The sequence below is a fragment of the Sinocyclocheilus rhinocerous genome, unplaced genomic scaffold (genome assembly GCF_001515625.1).
Source record: "Sinocyclocheilus rhinocerous isolate Xijiao unplaced genomic scaffold, SAMN03320098_v1.1 scaffold14, whole genome shotgun sequence".
NCBI lineage: Eukaryota > Metazoa > Chordata > Actinopteri > Cypriniformes > Cyprinidae > Sinocyclocheilus > Sinocyclocheilus rhinocerous.
This window is the reverse complement of record NW_015629561.1, coordinates 1,554,628-1,574,693: the sequence shown is the minus strand read 5'-3', so window position 1 is coordinate 1,574,693 and position 20,066 is coordinate 1,554,628. Positions and strand designations below refer to the sequence as shown.

Here is a 20,066-nt window from a genome sequence, read left to right as displayed (position 1 = left end):
TTCTACAGAAAAATCCTTCAGGTCCAACAAATTCTTTGGTTTTCCAGCATCTTTTGCGTATTTGAACCCTTTCCAACAGTGACTGTATGATTTTGTGATCCATTTTTTCACACTGAGGACAACTGAGGGACTTACATGCAACTATTACAAAAAGTTCAAATGCTCACTCACCTCTTATTTTGGTAAAATAATTAACATTTTGCAGATACTGCAAAGTGTATGTAAAATTTTGACCACAACTGTACATTGCAGTCATTCATGTATTTTTTTACTAACATATTTAGAATAAGACAAAAAAAAGTGTTACATTATTGACCTACATATAAGTGCACAGTTATACACTGCATTGCCTGAAAGCTTAATTTTTCTAATCTATATGTCTCTTAACAACAGTACTGTTACTTAAATGCTTTTAATTAGTTTCAGAGTCTTATTGAATAATCGATTGACTCAGCAATTGCTATTGATCACTTACATAAATCTCTCATTAGCTGAGTGACACACGTGAATAGGAAATCAACCTGATGTCCGCCACATAAAGTCTAGTATATTCTACCCACTCTGTTCACTTTTCAATTTTCTGCTGAATCATGCTTGAGTTTTAAAATTCCCATAAATCTATGAGGACTTTATTTGACTGGTGAGTTTAAGAGCCATTTTTATAGAAACCAGGCTTAAAACAAATCCATCACTCTCGGGTGCAGGTCAGCCCCTGACTTTGTAAGCGAACGTCAGAAGTACATGCAATTTCCATACTGTGCTGCATGTCAAGTGATGTAGCACGTATCGTTCACACCATTAGCACCCCTGGGAGCAGCTAAATGCTTTTAATTGACTCTCTCCTGTTCTAGTCCCTTGGTTGTGCCTGGGTTGCCAAGCAATAGGGTGAACGGTCATCGAGTAATGAGCCGAACCATTCCCCACACTGCTGTTTCTATTGTGTCTCTCCCTCTCTCTCTATCAGTTGTTCACGCTTGATCTCTCTCCATTTCTTTTTTTTCATGACTCAAAAGTGTGCGGGCAAGATGCCAGCTTGAAGTATTGATCCAAAGTTTGCCTCCCTGCAAGTTCACTCACACACTCGGGGGACCTTCACTAGACTTGCTCCATGGATCACTGTGTGCAAGGAACGGTCCAATCAATACAGTCCACACTGTGGCGCTCTCGCTCTCCGAATCTATCAATGTTATAGGCTCAAATAAGTTACAGGGAAGTGCTGAGCAAACAAAAGACCCTGACAAACAAACAAACAAATAGATTCAGTGTGGGCTTGATTATTAGCAGTACTGAAATAATTTGCGATAATAATCAAACACCATTAGCGAATATATGCATTCTTGCCAACTTTGAAACCTGGTCTGGCAGATAAATAGGCTGTAACTGTTTTTAACTTTAGTGTTTTGGATTAATAGCGCAGAAGCCTGAGATATTACCCAATAATATGTAGAAGAAAGATTATGTGTCACATCTGTGATTTGATTGAGTGTAAATGTTTCCGCCGTTTTCTGTGCAGATCCATTGATCAGAACAGAGCCCATGCTGTGACTGAATGGCGGACATATCTTAATAATCCACATGCTATATCCTCATAACAGACTAAATATGATTTTAACAGCATTTAAATGGATTGATGATCTCAGAGTTCTACATTATTACCCACAGCCATACTGTTACAGCATAAATTATGATTGAATGTTGAGCTCTATGGCCGCGTCTTTCGGATGCTTATGGATTTTTATCCGGAGTAATCTGATGAACGAATGCTTTTGGCCTTCAGGTACTCCAAACTGTCAGATCCAGCCAACTGGCTGAAAATCAACAGGACCAATGGAAGGATCACCACCACAGCGGTGCTGGACCGTGAATCGCCGTATATGAAGAAAAATGTATATGAAGCAACCTTTTTGGCCGTGGACAACGGTAAGAATAGAGGGGGAAAGTTTCAACGAAATCAAAACTTTAAGTGAGTATCGGTGCATTAAAGGTGTTGTGTATGGATTTGGATTTAAAATGGATTTAAACGATTAGTTAGGTCAATTTGGAGAAAGGTTGGTTAGCTTGAACCTAATTTGTCCCACAGAGCCAAAAAAGCTGTTCTCAGCCTATCGATTCATAACCTATCAGCACTGGGGCATTTTTCAACTCTGATTGAATTTCATTCTCTTGCTCTATTCAACCAAGAAAGTGTTCCAACAAAGCTGCTGTCCAATCACAGTTGATTTGCTTCTCCATGTTTACAGAAACTTTCTTAAATAGAGAGACTACATTGTTTAGCACAGGGAGTTGCTTCACACCATCAGAACACCTCAGGAGGAGTTGGTATGAATAGGAATGAATGGTTATACTTGTCACAAGTGAACCCATATTTAATGTAATCTAGGTTGAATTGATTTAACTCATAGTTTTGATCATGGTTTTTGAGGATGAGGGACTGTCTCACCAGTGTTGAGCACACTAACTTACAAAACTACAAGCTAATCATATTTTAAAGTAATTGAAGTTGAAGAATCGTTAAGTAGCTATACTACCTGCTACAAACAATTATTTAATCATTTTGTTGTGTTGTTTATGGAAAAAAAAGAGGGGTTTTGAATTAACGGATAATTAGAGTGACTGTATCAAGCTTGAAAAGATTCACACACATTTACATAACTGTGTCAAAAACATAGAACAGTGACTTCAATGTTTGAATCGTTTTTTAATATGCTTATTTACATGAAGTGTTCAACAAACCAATTCACTAAAATAAATTAGTACCACCTTTAGGACCATCAAATGCTACATGAGAAATTGGACAGTCGAACAAACTGATTCACTAGAATGAATCAGACTTTCAAAAGATACATCTGAGGAAGAATCATTAAGGGTGAACCGATTCACTAAGATAACTCAGACATTCCAATGCTACATATTATGAAATAAAAGGTTTCTACATTACATTTAGGAGTAGTTTATCAATGGTGACTATGTCAAGGTGATGTACAGTTCTAGGATAGTAAAAATCATGCAGTTAGTTAATGACATGTACTGGCGACTGGCGTTTTGTCTAGCAGTTGATACAGATGCCCAGGGTTGACGGGTTGTATTTTAGACTCATATTGGACCTTCTAATAACAGAATTTGACAGAATCAATCTTTCTAATATCTAGCCTGTTACTCAGTCAGAGCTTTGGGAATGATACCGTGCCGTTTTCCACAAATGCCTCTCACCTGTGATGGCAGATTGTTTGGAGAGCAAGTAGGTATATATCTGGCCTTTGTACAGTGTGTTTTTGTCTTTGATTCACACACAACCGTAGGGAGCAGATGTGTCTGTTTCTTCAGGCAAAGTTATTACACATATCTGTCCTCTGAGAGAGCCTAGCTCTATTAAAGAGAAAAAGGCTGTGTGAAATATTTACGTGCAGTTATCATTTCTTATTTCTGACACAATTGAGAGTTTTCAGGACAAATACATGAACTTTACGACCATTACCCCTGACTGTCGTTATCCTCTTTCTGTCTCATAGGTTCCCCTCCTGCCACAGGAACCGGTACTCTCCAGATTTATTTGATAGATGTGAACGACAACATGCCTGTCCTAGTTCCTCAAGAGACTCTGGTCTGCGAGAGGTCACGACACGGGTATCCAGTCAACATCACAGCCTCGGATTTAGATTCCGAACCCAACGCTGGCCCATATGTCTTTGAGCTGCCCTCTTTCCCCTCTTCTGCCCGCCGTAACTGGACCATTTCACGCCTCAATGGTTAGACATGGAGTTTACATATTACAAATTGAAAGTATTCAAGGCTTTTACCACTTCAACGGGTCATTTTTGACTTCAGTTCATGCCTTTACTGTCAATTAAAATGTTTCCCTTCAGGTTAATACATCTAACGTTAATAATGGATAGAAAAAGGATATTCTTTTAATATGTAAATATAGTTTCCAGATAATATTCAAATAATTTACTTTGGCCCTAATACAGTGATAATATAAAAGCCAAATATTTAATTTGGGATTTAATTTTCTATCTCTGTCTAGGTAATTATGCCCAGTTGAAACTGCGGATCCCGTACCTGGAGGCAGGCATGTACAGAGTTCCCATTTTAGTTTCCGACTCAGGAAACCCTCCCCTGTCCAACACCTCTGTCTTGAAGGTGAAGGTATGTCCCTGTGATGAAAACGGAGACTGTACTGTGATCGGGGCAGTGACTGTGGCCGGCCTGGGAACTGGAGCCATCATCACCATCCTCATCTGTATCATTATACTGCTCAGTAAGTGATGGATGGATCAGGCGAATAATAAATGAAGAGATAATTAAATCAGAGAATGCAACAAAACCAAATTTTCACAACATCAGTAAATTGTGATTAATACCCTTTCAACCCGTCATTTCATTTTTGATTGAACTGTCAGTCAACATTTTCTCAGCAAGTCTCGTTAGAAATATGTACAGAAGTGCTATTCCCATTCAATGCATGTGCCATATCAAAGTTTATATGCAACTTCCAAAAAGTATTATAATATTAAAAGTATTATTATAGTATATGTACACCACCGTACAAACATCTAAGGTCAGTAAGATTAAAAAAAAAAACGTAATACTTTTATTCAGCAAAGATGTGTTCAATTGATTAAAAGTGATAGTAAAGACATTTATTATGTTGCAAATGATTTCTATTTCAAATAAATGATGTTCTTTAAAACTTTCTATTCATCAAAGATTCCTGAAAAAAAAATTCCACTAAAATATCAAGCAGTACAAATTCAGCTTTGCCATCGTAAGAATAAATTATATTTAAATAAATAAATAAATAAATAAAAGTTTAAATTGTAATAATAAACTTAGTAGTTCAATATATACAGTGGGTACGGAAAGTATTCAGACCCCCTTACAAATGATTTTAGCAAATGGCTGCAATATAACAAAGAGTGAAAAATTTAAGGGGGTCTGAATACTTTCCGTACCCACTGTATATATATATATATATATATGTGTGTGTGTGTGCGTCAGAAAGTGTTTTGTTTTCTTAGATCATGTCTTGTCTTGCCTAGGGCACTAAATGAGTCTGGACCGCCACTGGTGACCCCTCAAAATTAGAAAATAGGTGCATGACGCCCCTGTATGTTTGTTTTTCTTTAGGTATGGTTCTGTTCTTTGTGGTGTGGGTGAAGCGAAGGGAGAAGGAGCGTCAGACAAAACCCTTATTGATCGACCCTGAGGATGACGTCAGAGATAATATTCTGAAGTATGATGAAGAGGGGGGAGGAGAGGAAGATCAGGTCAGTGTCACACACGTCATGCTGATATCGATTGTCGAGTCAAGGCTGTTTTGACATTTTCAGTCGTTTGCTGCTTCTTTGTCTGTTGCAATAGCATTTCTGACCTTGTTTCAGACGTGCACTGGTATATTTTTATTTCTGTTGCAGGACTATGATCTGAGTCAGCTGCAGCAGCCCGAGTCTCTAGATCACATAATGAGCAAGCCTGCAGGTGTGCGGAGAGTGGACGAGAGACCCGTTATCCTAGAATCTCAGTACCCGGTCCGGCCCACGATACCACACCCAGGGGACATCGGGGAGTTCATCATTGACGTATGCTCCCTCTGTCTCTTATCATGAAGATAATCTAGTTAGGCCTTAGGTTCACCTAATGCCTGCAGAGGGACATAGGAAAGAAATACAGTTTTAATTTGCAACGAGATTGGAAAGCCATACTTAACAATTTGATTTCCTGATGTCCACTTATATTTTGGCAGAAATCATTCAGAAATTGTTTTTCATCAGTAATTTGAATCTTCCATCTGACCTTTAGAATTAAATAGTCTGTTAAATAGGCTTCTGTGTCTTAAAGAAATGTTCTTTGAGCAGGGAAAGGAATTAAGTTCTGAATCATTTCTGGAACAAAATAAGATTATTAGTGAAACAAGAAGAAAATGTATTAAAGGGTTAGATCACCCAAAAAAGAAAATTCTTTCATTAATTACTCACCCTCATGTCGTTCCAAACCCGTAAGACCTCCGTTTATCTTCGGAACACAAATTAAGATATTTTTGATGCATTCTGACAGCTCTCTGACCCTCCCATAGACAGCAAGGGTACTACCACGATCAATGTCCAGAAACATAGCAAGGAGATTGGTAAAATAATCCATGTGGCATCAGGGGTTCAACCGTAGTGTCAGCCGCACCACACGGATACGTTGTTTTTGTTCAAATCAAAGTACAAACAACGTAGAAAACATACATTTCTGGACGTTGATCGTGGTAGTACCCTTGCTGTCAATAGGAGGGTCAGAGAGCTCTCAGATTCCATCAAAAATATCTTAATTTGTGTTCTGAAGATGAACAAAGGTCTTACGGGTTTGGAACGACATGAGGGTGAGTAATTAATGACAGAATTTTCATTTTTGGGTGAACTAACCCTTTAAATTCTGTGCTGAAAATTGACAAAGTGTGAAGTATTAAAATGATCAACAATACTGTTAGAAATGAACGTCAGCTACTCTTTCCCAACCTTGCACTGCTTTAAGATATGCAGAGTAACAGGTTCTACACACAAGCATAAACAGAAATTCACCCATTAAATGTAATAATAGGAATAATCTCCTTATTTTCTTAACCATGAGTGTGCTGGTTTTATTTTAGTATACTTATATACTATTATAGTATTTATTAATTTTGTGAATTAGCTCTTTCTGTAATATTTTCAGTTTTCATTTTAGTTTGTTTTTCTAACTTTGTTGTGAGATGCTTTTATCATTTTTATTAGTTTTTTTATATTTATATTTAAATAAATGTACTTTTACTTTTTAATATTTTTTTTATTTTTAAATTTTGAGTTTTAAGTTTTTCATTTAATATTTCTATTTTGCTATATTTTATTTCAACTTTAGTTTAAACTTTATTTCTTTTCAACTTTTGTTTACCAAAAAACAAGTTAACGATACTGAACTGGGCAAACAAAGTTTCTGGTCAGTCATTGACAAGTAAACGTGGATGGACATGTGTTCATCTGATCTGCCTGATGTGAGTAAGAACCACAAAATGAGTAATTTTTTGCAGCTCAGTTTCAAAAAATGATCTTTTTCACTGAGCAGGAAGTTACAGTGTGTTTTCATAGTGCATCAAGGTCTTTCATCTCAAACGATCAAGGAAAATGTGATTCCTCCTGATGTGACCTCTTTAAGCACTTTACAGCAGTGGCTTTTAGAGTGTTTCGTATGCGTCTGTTCCAACAGCCTCGTCTCATGTTCTTTCTCGCTAATATTAGGGTCTGCGTGCGGCAGATAATGACCCCACTGCTCCTCCCTACGACTCCCTGCTGGTGTTTGACTACGAGGGCAGCGGCTCCACAGCGGGCTCCGTTAGCTCCCTGGACTCCTCCAGCTCTGGAGAACAGGACTACGACTACCTCAATGACTGGGGTCCTCGCTTCAAAAAGCTGGCAGACCTCTACGGAGGAGGGGGAGAGGACTGAAGGTGGGAACTAGAGGAAGACGGAGGGGAACGGAGAGGGCCAGGAGGGACAATTGGCTTCTCAGATGTTTTATTGAGAAGCCGTACGCCAAGCCTCCGACGTGGGCTGATTATCTCTCAACAAAAGTTCCTCTGCACGCTACGGAGGCATCGAGAGGGGAGGATATTGCCCTGCAGCCTGCTCTGGACCTTTGCTGCAATCCACAAGTATTTTACGGCTTTTTACAATATTTCACGTTGTGATTTCTTCAGTGTTGTTTTGTCATTCCTCTCGGACCGCCTAGAGGCTCAAGATGGAATCGAGTTGCGACGGAGACAGCGAACTCTCGGCGTGCGGGAATTAAAAAAAACGGGTGCACACGCTCGTTTTTCTGTTCGCTTTATCACTAAAGAGAGTTCCACACACTTTTTCTCTCAACTTGAATTTCAGTAGAACAGAAGCACTGTTGTTGATAAAGTGCCTTTTGTGGTGTGTTTTGTATCGGACTCCTGCAATCTCAGGGTCGGTTGCCATTTTGAAAAGTTTCTTCTGTTGGGCACACACTCCCCCGTTCCTGTCTGCTCCTCTCGACTACCTTTTGCTTTGCTTTCATCCCTGCATCAACGGTGCAGAACGCCTCTTTGACTACTATGTGGAAAACAAACAAAGGAAACAGAGAATGTTTTGTCAAGACTTTTGTTGATAAACACAGGACTCATTTTCTCTTAAGAAATCTAATTTTCCCTTGAGAAATTGGAGCTTTCTCTGAATCTGAATTTTTTTTTGTTTGTTTTTAAACTTGACCGACCACGACCATATAATGTTATGTTGTTTAATGGTTGTGTAAAAAAATCAAGATCTTTTTTTTTTTTTTAAAGAAGTAAAAATATTACAGGAGAATGCCTTTTAGCTCATACTCTTGCCTGCCGTGTACGATTTTGTGTTGCTTTTCCGAATTTTAAAGGTAATTTAGGCATGACAAGTTGCCAGACAGTCAGACTAAAAGTGATGGCTGGAGAAACCCGACTCTAAAAGGATTGCATCAGAAGAAACCTTCTTTTTTGTCTTGAACATTCCCCTTTTCTAACTTTATAAGTTGATGAAAATATTATACGTGCATGACTTCTTTCAAAACAATGTCTCAAATCTCTCGCACTTGTTCCTCTGTGGTCAGAATGTGAAAAGTAGTTGGCAAAGAATATACACCATACGAAATAAATATAATCTGAAAAAAATTTTTTAAATAAAAAACAAAAAAAGATTAAAGTATGTTTAAAATGCTGTAAAATACTTATTTTTGAAGTATTATTTTAAACCTTTGCTGCTCTTCAAGCTCCAAGTTGGGTTAAATGACAGTGTCTGGGCCCGTTTGGTTTTAAGTGTGTGTGAGTGTATATTTGTCTATATCCTGTAGGATTTTTAAAATCTCTTTTTATATGTTTGTCTTTTGTATTTTTTTTTTCTTAGGTTTTTATGTTTATTCTTTGGCTATGAGAAATGCAGCAGCGTTCTTTTGTCTTGTCGTGCTGAAGAAAGTCTGTCTCGTTCGTTCTGTCCCTGGATAAGGGTCTAAACCTGCACTGCAGAGAAGCTTACAATCATGCCTGCTCCACCATTCAGTGTAACTGATTTCTCTTTCCATTCCTCTCAAATATTGGATGTGCTTTAGAGAATAAACAATCAAATTTTTTTTTTTAATGGAAAAAAAAGGGAAAATTCTCGGTCTCTGTCCTGTCCATAATAGGTTCACGTCTCTTTTCTTCTCCCTCTTACTTCCATGTTCCTTTCAGCTGCTTGTCATAATATTTTCCGGGCATGAGTGAGCATTGCATTATGCCATCAAGTGACAATTGAATTTAGCTGATATATCGAGTATGGGATTTCTGATTAAGCCATAAAATCAGGCCATTTTAAAATGGCAGCGTGATTATCATTAGAACATCTGGATTTCCATGCATTACCATTAAATTAACATTGACTTACCATAACTTTGGATGACTGCTCCTCCTACACGTTTACCTTCAGAAGCATTAATAACGAAGCACTCTGTCCAGTGATGATGACTTACCTGATAGAAAGTTTCCCAGATTTTTCAAGTTTTTAAATGAGCCATGAAGTTCTTTCCCATGACCCAGTGAGAGGTCAGTGCACTCAAAGGACATATGGCATAATTAAAACATAAGGCCCACCACTAATGACGAATCTCTGGGAGTGGATTAAAACTAAAGAGCATGCAAATGTATGAAATTACAGTTGGATAATGAGATTAAAAATGTCATAAATTAATTCTGAGTTTTTTTTTTTGTTTTTTTTTCAAAAAATGTATATTTATGTCAGTATGAATCAATCGATTTGCAAGTAATTTTGTTGTATGCTTTATTAGGACTATCAGTCAATTTAACATCATAATTGCATTCCTTTCAAGATATATTAATTTTGCAAGTAATATCTGCCGAGAAAAACAGATGAAAGTTAATATTGCCATATCATGAAATCACCTTGCAATAAGTTACAATGGAGTTCTGAGGTACACCTAGGGATCATCCACTCTTGTATTCCATCGACAATATTTTTGAATTGTTAGTCTATGTTAATATGCATTCGACAACTTTTGTCTGATGCGTCGCAACTTGCTGTTTTTTTAAAGCATCTTACATCATGAGCGCCACTTTGTCATTTTGTCATGATAAAAACACTGAAACTTTGGTGCATGATAATTTTTGTGGAATTGCTTTAAATCACCACTAAATTAACAGCCCTTATACAGAATTTATAGTACAGTGAAATTTGTGATAAAATGAAGGGGAGTTTCATGGACTCTACAGCACATGCCACAGCTCATTTGGTTTTGATCTCATTTATTAACCTCTTGCCCATTTTAAAGACGGATACATACTGACAGTTTATCAGTGCTCTTCCATTTGTTTCAATCAGTACAACTCCAGCTCGCAGCATCCCTCTCTCTCTCTCTGCTTCTCTGTTACGCATTGCATACTAAGGTGAACATGTTCTGTTTTATCTATTCTTCATGTACCAAAATTGTGTATGAGTATCTCTCTGCGGTTTCAATAAGTCAACACACAGAGAGCGTGAGCAGAGACACCAGAGAGAGTGAGAGCTGTAGGGGATTGGAACTCTCTGCGGCCGTGTCTATCAATTAGTGCTCTGATTAATCCCTTGCTTTAATCTCATCAAGCAGAACACTGCTAATTACCCACAGACGAGAAGAGAGAGGGATGAAGAAAGAGCAAAACTATAAGAGCATGTGTCATTAGATGCAAGAAGGGGTGGTAATAGAGGAAAAGAGGGAGGAGAGGAAAAGGGAGCAAAAAGAAAAGCGGAGAGCGATCATACAAGATGGCGTCTTTAGGGTGAAATGTTGAAAATCTATGGCTCTATTTTGTAGAACACGAAGTTTTGAATAGTGTGCTGATGGAATGTACAGGCTAAAGTTTAATCCATGTTTTGTACAAGTTAATGGATTAAAGTAGGACTAAAGAAATTCTCTAGTTGAGATTTTCAAACCTTCTGTACTAGTTGTACTGAAATAAGTTCACTTAACTTTATGAAATGTTGGAAACCAACTGCACATAGTTTTTTTTAAGCCTCCGTAGCTTAAAATAGAAGATTAAATCCGTGCTGAGAATAATAGTATTTAGGATGCTTGTAGTACAAAATAAAACTATTAATTAAAAGAAGTAATATTAGTAAACATTCTAGAGTATATTTTACCCAAAATTGACATTAAGCTAGCTAATTTACTATTTAATAAGGCAATCAGTAGCAAATCAGTATGTAACTTAAGTAAACTGAATTTTTTTTTTTGAATTTACAGTGTAAAAAAAGAAGAAAAGAAAAACTGACCATTACAATGTGCAAATACAAAAGCCCTAACAACAAGATGTATTAATACTAAAGTATTTTATTTTCATTACAGTCGATAACTGATATGGTGCTAGTTGCATTTGTATGTAACGAGAGCAAGTCTGCAGTGTGACACAAAGTGACGCTGGTGTAAGGTTCCCGGATGAGCAGACTGATATACAGCAGTGTCATGGACAACAGAAAATATTATATATAATAAATATTAAATATAAATACAGGGTTCATAATAGTACCACAAGAGTACATATTACTACTCTAAGGTACCAATATGCACCCTTTAGGGGTAAAGAAGTTACAAAGGTGTCCCTCTGAGGGTACTGCCCCAGTGACATGCTGTTGTACCCCTAAAGGTTCAATTTTTTTGCACATTTTTTTCTGAGAGTGTATAGAAATAGAGAGAGAGAGTGAGATCGGTGGGAATATCTGCTGGATACGGCAATTGATTATTCACGATTAGTTATCTCTGAGTACTTAAGAACCAATCACTCTGATTTGTGAACAAATCAACTAGTCTAGTTTTTGAATTGAATTTCCTAGTCATTGTAATTACACAGAAAAGAAAGAAAAACTTATTTTGAAGAAATAAAGGCCTGCAGGTTTGGAACGACATGAGGATGAGTAAAAGATGATCGAATTTTCATTTCAGTGAAATATCCAGTAATAGCAAGCAGCTCTTGTAACACTTTATTTTAGGGTCTCTTAACTAGTTGCTTTTTAGCATGCATATTACTCTTAACTAGTTGCTTATTAGCATGCATATTACTAGAATTTTAGCCATTTATTAGTACTAATTAAGCACATATTAATGCCTTCATTCTGCATCCCTAATCCTACCCAATACCTAAACTTAACAACTACCTTACTAACTATTAATAAGCAACAATTTAGGAATTTATTGAGGGAAAAGTCGTAGTTAATAGTGAATAAGTGTTCCCTATTCTAAAGTGTTACCGCAGCTCTTGTTTTTGTTAAAGAAAAGTGTTTAAAGGAAGCCAGCGATCAGATGAATTTCTTTTGTATAGGCGCTTCTCAGGCAGCCAAGCCACGGCGGCAGAAAAAATATAGTAAGGCACTGATGGATTGTTCTTTCACAAATACAAACTTAACAGGTGGCTTGCGGCCAACGTTGTTATTAATAAAGTTTGCCCTTTCAAATACACTTAAACATATTTTTCATCTACCCAATAAAGGCCTAGATTTCCAAGGCCATGGACGAGAACAAATCACTTTGAAAATGATTTGGACAGTGTACATGTGCCTGCGTACATTATTGAATAGGGTGTCTTAATTGAATGTTTACAGGTAAGTGCTGAGAGCATCCAGAACAAACAAAATCAGTCTACGGCTACGCTGTGCTGACTCAGCTATTCTATAGTGAGACGCAAGTCAACCACAGAAAGTGTTTCAGCTATGTAAATGGAATGAATACAAAGGAGCCTTGCAGTTTATTTGTGAGTATCTGCTGTAATGGCCGTCCATGTTTCGCTAAACTATCATTCAGCATTATAAGTACAGAAACTGTGAAGTAGAATGTAATATTTCATCAGCTCACTAATAGTATATGCAGTAAACAATGGAGATAGCATGTCAGTCTTAGACACTAAATTATAATTGAACAATTTACTTATATTTGGCATCTGGTAAATGTTTTGTTAACATAGCACTGAGATGGGTCTAGTCACTACTAGGGTGATGTTTTAAATCCTGAATCAGCAACATGACAATCCATACCAAAGTCAAAATGCAGCTGTAGCAAAACTCAGAAATCCCTCTGCGATGCTAAAGTTGGTTCTTCCCACAGTGGGCGTGTCTCAAGAGAGACAACTAATTGGCTGTGGCCAAACACACAATCTCAGTGGATCTGGATTCTGCTGTTACGTGTATATATATATTTCAGCTGGAAGATGTCATATTGTTCTATTTCAATCATATCATTCTGCTGAGTCTGAAGAATTGCATTTAATATATGTTGTGTTTTTGCGTGGTGCTGAGCGATTTGTCGATGGCCTACAAATGTCAAGTTTGCTGAGTTTCAAGAACCAGTGAAAAAAGCTTTTGGGTGAAGTCTTCATAGAAACAAAATGGTGTAATATGGGAATCATATTAGCCATGTGAAGTTGTACAGTAGGAAAACTGACAAAACTAAGTTTAAAAAGAGACATTTTCAGCAGATGAACAATGATGGTTGCTAGATGCTAGTATTTGTTTTGTAGCTATAAAATGATCTACAATACAGCTTATTACAGTATGTAGCACACCTGTATCTGCAAAAGGCTTTTATTATCATGTGCAAATTTGGACACTGACAGATTTTATTGTTTCAAAATCCCCTTCCGGGGGCTGACATGTTCACACAGAATTTTAATATGGTGTGGGTTTTGTTTTAGAAGCCGTCACTGAGTCATCCAAATGGAAATCTCATTAGCATGATAACAGTGGAAGAACATTTCTGAATGGTCTGATGGATGATCAGGATAGGTTTTAAAACCTGAAAGCAGTCATTACGAGAAACCATCCCTGCCAAATCAGTACTTTTCTTTGCTAATGTTTTAGTTTATGTAGTGTATACTTTCATGAACATCCAAAAGCGGTCTAAAAGAAGTAGAACAAGCATTTAGGAGATATGCTGACTCAAGTAGGCCAGGTTAGGCCCCTTTGGATGTTCTACATTTGAGTTTGATATAATAATTTTCTGTCCATGGAACTGCGATGGGAAATCAGTTTGCTCCCTGCATCTCTAATATTCATATGGACGATTTAGAGCAAGCAAGTGTCTGGAGCATGTTGCAACAAACAGCCTAATTTACAAAAAACCTAGAAAACTGCCTTACAATGCAGGGACTGTGCAAGTATACTGATGCTATGAATGAAACATACACTGCACGGAATGTTTAGCGCTCCGTGATGTTCATCTCGCCTTAATCTGGGTCCAAATAAAACCTCAGATCATAATTGACTCTTTCTACTAGTGCAAGTGCAAAAATCTTTTGTCTTTGTAATCTTTCATCAAAATGTACATTTGAAAAATGAGCTTGCTCCACCTCGAAAATAATTTTATTTTCAGCTGACATCATCAAGTCCTTTTTTTTTTGCCCCTCCCCTCCAAATACCTTTTATATAGAGACTTATCTCCCAATGGATAAAATCAAGTTCTGTTCTACTTTTCTTCTCACTGAATATGCTTTTTCACCCAGAAATATATCAAATGTTGCTAGTAAAATGAGTCGTGAAAACTCTTGTAAAGCCTAAAACTTCTTAAAACTAAAACACTGAAAAGTGACAAGGATCTTTAAATTGAGACAACACCCCAAAAATGATCAATCGTATCCCTTTTGTGACCACCTTTCTTCTTCTACAGTCTAAATACATTCTAGAATTAACACTTATTTGAGGGAGCCACAGTACTTTGAAGTAGTAGCCGAGTTTCGAGGGCTTCTGGTTCATCGTTTTGGAATGGACAACAAGGGAGCAAGAATAATCACTTTAGAACAATACGTCCACAAATCCTCTATATCCCTTATTTCCTGTTTGAAGTCTGAGAGACCCTTAAGTCCCATTTAGCTCAAAAAACAGGCCTGACTTAAATTGGTACAAGGCAATACTTTTTACTTTTGTATGAGTTTAATGAGTACCTAGATGAGAACGGATTCTAATATTCGAACAGGTTTTTTTTTTTTCAACAGTGTGTTCTTGCTGTGGACAAAGTGAGCTTCAGTAATATCTGTCCTCTAGGTGTTAATTAGGATGGAAAATTGGAAGTGAAAATATCTGATAAATCAACACCACTTGTGTACATTTACATTAGCATGGTGAGGAGAATCTGGCTACTGTGAGTCCTAAGAAGTAGAATGGTTAATGTAAATGATTGATATTGAAACTGCATATCTGAAATTTCCCTAATGGTCTGAGTGAAAATATTTAAAATTTCATGGATTATGGGGTAAGAGACTATTATAGGACTTTAATTATTAAGCAATTATGAATTCCCATTTTAACTAACATTTCATGAAATTCAAACAATATTCAAGCAGTTCAGTGTTATTGTTTATTCTCTCATGCTGCATGCATAGTGATGATTCTGATGCATTTACTCTCATTAATTCGCATTTGCATTTGTGAAAAATACACACTATATGGTTTGTAGTTTAGTGTATATATACAGGTATGTATTGTTTTTACATGCGTCATAACCATCATGAAGCTTAACCCATACCACAGCCCTTTGCCCAGCATACTGCCCCCTCCCCACTACGTAAACCTATGACCCCAGTCAAGACTGGAACATTTTGCTCTCTATTTTCAACCGCTAGTGAACAGCAGCTGTTGGACATTGCACAGCTAAACACAACACAGCTAAAGCTGACAATTTCCATGGGCAGTCAAACAATCACCATTAGGCAGAGCTGCGGAGGCACGTGACATTAGACATGTGGATACCATCCAAATGAAAATCTCCTGTTTATCCTTTCAGCTGAGACGCAGCTCATTAGACAGATAGAAATCAGCAAATGTACAGATCCAATGTTCATTCTCAATGTCAAATCTCTTCAAGTTTCCATCCATTACAGACAGAAAAATTGAGCAGGTGCTCATTTGCGGTTGCCTCTGTGTCCTGAAAGCACCATCCTGAGAGAATTTTCTTCATTTGAAGTATAAATTCAGCAGCAACTTTGAAAGTGGATAACGATTGATTGTCTCTGTGCTTGCTTGTTTGTGTACGTTGCATCTCTGTTAATGGCTCCTTTTTATCTGAGAACAGTGGGATCCATTAAATAGGACCAAAATAACAGTGGAAAGGCACAGCGTTTTTTTTTTTCTCTCTGCACATTGTTGATGACAGAGCCTTTCCTGCAGGTCAGTGTTTTGATGGTGAATAAAGATGGCAAGCGAGACATTTAAACGCTTTCAACTTGTACATGATGATTGTTTGGACCTCTGTCTGGAGGAATAATCACAAATCAACATGCTTTGATGCATTATGTCTTCAAAGTATCAATCCAAACCACAATTACAGACTGAAAGTGTCAATTAATAGAGAAATTAGCATAAATGGTTGATGGATGGCGTTTGGTTGTATTCATGTATCCATATACACTGTTGAATCTGAACTTGAAAAGTTTGTCAAAATTGCATTAGGAAAGTGGATTTTGCTGACTGCACACTAAAATATGATTTAATCCTAGTATGTTTTGGCTGTGAAATGTATTTGGCTCTAGCTGGAACTGCAGCATTTGAAAGAACAAGCTGTTTCAGTGTCTCATCAATAAAAAAAAACCTATGTATTAAGGATCAGAACATCACAAGACACAATGATGGTCACTGAGCAGATGAATCGAAACAGAATTTAAAGAAGCATATAAATGTGAACTTCCTTGCTCTCGGCCTTGTTCAAAAATGCAACAGCGTGCTGGTTTTGATCCGTTGAGATCTGTGCTGAGGGAGGCCCTAGGCGCAGGATTCTTGCTGATGAAACTGCAGTAGTTGTAGACTCACTCCGGCTCACCGGGGAGGACACATTCTCCGGTCCAGTAAATGTAATTTCTCCTTTAGGTCATTGCTCGACGGGCCGGCAGGGCTGCTGAGGTGGTACCTTCAACATGCTCTCATGTAGAAAAGCTAAATCATCTTGATAGATTCCTCTTTATTACAGAAACCCTGTTTTTTTTAATTAAAATTGCAGCACATGGTAATGCAAGATTTAAGTTTAACTGCATTGTGTTTATATTATAAATATCATGTTGCTCTCTAGAATACTTCATTCTCATTTATATTGTGTAAAACATTTACATTAGCACCAGAATATATGTTTAATATTACTGTTATATTATCAGCAGAAGCAAGGTAAGATTATTTTAAGTCAAATCAATATTTCATGTCCACGTTTTTTATTTTGTGAGTAGCTATGACTATCAACCACATTTTTCAACGCAAATGTAAACTATTTGCTGTGAATGTGTGAGACTTCGGATTAGCTAAAGGTAAATAACTAGAAGAATAACAAAGTTTAGTAAATGGCAAAACTAGTTGCTCTACAAACCAGCATTTTTTTTATTATAATAAATTAAAATATTATGATAACAAATACCAGTTTGCTATATCAAGCTGCAAGCTGTTTTTTATATTGCTAAAATAACTGGATACCGGAAGCTTTGCACATTCAAGTTAAAAATGGCTGTGTACCATTCTTATTCTAATAATAAGGAGGATTAAAAAAAAAAGAGTATTAAATGTAACAACTTTAAAGGTTTTTTTAGGTAAAGGCTAATACACGTTCGCTTCGTCAATGAACTGTTTTAGACAACACAAAAACAGATTTTTAGTAAGGTTGAGATGAAAGAAAAGAATCCCGTCTAAACTGAGTATCGCCATATTGCCTGAAAGTAACTCCCATCATGACCTCAGACTGAACTTAGACAACAGAAACAGTTAGAGACAGCAGCTTCAACATTTATTACAGAATCTCGTAGACTTAAGGCCCTTTGATACCAGTGCTGAACTGTTTAAACTAACATATTTTAATACTGATGTTGATGTATAAAAATAATCTAATAGTGGCAGTTCTGAGGAAAGAGATTGAATTTTACAAACAAGAAAAAATCTATTTGGGATAATGTACATACACAAGTCAGCAAAATATATAACACTGTTCTTTGGATATTTTAATAACAAAATCTTACATTTTGCACCTTTAAAGCTTAAATTTAGAATATTTTGAAGGCTATACAGTCTATCAGAAAAACAGAGAGAGAGAGAGAGAGAGAGAACAGGTAAAACCAGCAGATTTGGCAAATAAACCAGCCAAAAACCAACTGATTTAGTTAAAAACAAAAAACAGCCAAAAACCAGCTCATAGATAGATAGACAGATAGATAAGAAATATTTGAAATATTAGAATGGGAAGCTTAAATTAGTCTAAATGTATTAGAAATGTTACATAGAAGGGAAGCTTGATTGAGTCTCAGTTTTGACAGTTGGAGTTTGAATTGTCTTGGCTCATTTGAACATTCTGTCAGTGTAAGTCTATGGGATGTTTATGATTTTTAATCTTCATTTTTATGAAAACCATAAGTCAGATCAGTCTGAAAATATATTGCACACTAAGTCGGAACAGTCTGAAGGTCTGACCCAAGTTTGGTGTTTGTAGCTTGAAAACTCTAGGAGTAGCATTTAATTTAATAATAATTTAATTAATAATTCATGCATTTAGCAGACGCTTTTATCCAAAGCGACTTACAGTGCATTCAGGCTATACATTTTTTACCAGTATGTAAAATGTATTTAGAAACTTTATTCTCATAATAATAATAATAAGCTTAAATAGCAGATCGGTAAGTTGGCTTTCTCAAGCCAACGTAATAATATCTTGTAGTATGTGATGCGCCACGATTTTCAAATCTTGTATTGTGTGCATGTTTGAGATTTGAGGGAAGAAAATCTGCGAAGATTCTCCTTATGTTTGTGCTGCAACCAGATTTCATAATCGGTTAGGATTTTAAAACTCCAGTAGTCTGAGCCCGGGTTAATAACAGCGATTCCAATGCAAGCTGCTACGTCACAGCCACACGGTCGATCACAAGATTCATACAAACACAAGTCCAGACCCCCATACAATAAAACGATGCTGCGATGACCTCTGTTTATGTACCAGTCAATTGACAACTTCAGTTTTATGGCATTAAGGAGTCTGTAGTTCATACTATCACATGTCGGATGAAAAGTCACAACAGGGGGTCTTTGGTTGGTTTTGACTATAAGGGATACAGCTACAGCCGGGAACATGACAATAAAGTAAATTTGCTACCTATCACATTCTGTTTTATTAACGTCTACACCTACCCCAACCCTAAACCTAACCTTACAATAATGCAAATATAGTAATTGTTGTTCTGCGTGACAAAAAATGAAGCAATATTGATGTGCGCATGCCCAGTAAGCACTGGTGGCGTAGCTGTTATCTCTTCTAGCCTCAACCGGGGTCTTTATAACAGTAAGATTCGGGCTTCCTAACGGCGCCTGGATAATAGTCGGGTTACAACTGCTCCACCAAATCAAACCCAAAGTCTGTGTGATTTTTCCTCCGCCAGCGGCTGTGTTTACACTGAACATTCTGTGAGATGTAGCTAGGCAACCAGTCAGCCTCTGCCATCTCTCTTTCTTCCTCTTGAGAGGGAGCTTATGTGAGCTTAGCTCTAGAGGAACAGTGGCCCTTTGCAGCGAAGAAGGGAATTACCATGGAAAACACTGGATTGTGCCCGCACACAAAGGGCAAAAGAGGGAGGCTGGCATGGCAGAGTGATTCTGCAGTGCGGAATAGACAGACATCATTAGTCGTAGTCAATTTGGTCACGAGTCGCTGAATTTACAAGATGAGGTACAAAGCGGGATTATGAACTGTAAGAGAGGCATCTGAGGAGACTTTTTGACCTTTGACTGAACATGCAGAACTTTAGATTTCCAATGATCTACTTGTAGCCTAGAAGCATTAACTCATCTTGCCTTGCCAACTGTCATGCACTCGTGAGTTTAACTCTTAAACCTGCGTATATCCAGGGTGGATGACTGTGACTGTAACTGGATAAGTATGAGAGCCAAAGTCCAACACTGAAGTGTTTACTCTATCCTTACGGCTCAGTTCGACCAGGAAGGAAAATCGCAGTTCCATCAAAAAGCTCAAACAACAGTGAATGAAGAACCAGTAACAGGCTGGAGTCATGAATAAAAAGTCAGAAAATGTCCTTT

General features: G+C 37.2%; 1 protein-coding gene across 1 annotated transcript in view; it reads left to right on the top strand.

Moving 5' to 3' along the window:
* Nucleotides 1-8,194, top strand: part of LOC107739294 (cadherin-4-like) — a 238,594-nt gene extending 230,400 nt beyond the window's left edge. Inside the window, exons 13-18 of the mRNA XM_016551374.1 lie at nucleotides 1,778-1,920; nucleotides 3,510-3,746; nucleotides 4,025-4,258; nucleotides 5,128-5,267; nucleotides 5,415-5,579; nucleotides 7,257-8,194. Of these exons, the coding sequence (XP_016406860.1) occupies nucleotides 1,778-1,920; nucleotides 3,510-3,746; nucleotides 4,025-4,258; nucleotides 5,128-5,267; nucleotides 5,415-5,579; nucleotides 7,257-7,463 (1,126 nt within the window). The 3' untranslated portion in view covers nucleotides 7,464-8,194. The remainder of the gene's footprint in view (nucleotides 1-1,777; nucleotides 1,921-3,509; nucleotides 3,747-4,024; nucleotides 4,259-5,127; nucleotides 5,268-5,414; nucleotides 5,580-7,256) is intronic.
* Nucleotides 8,195-20,066: the final 11,872 nt, after the last annotated feature.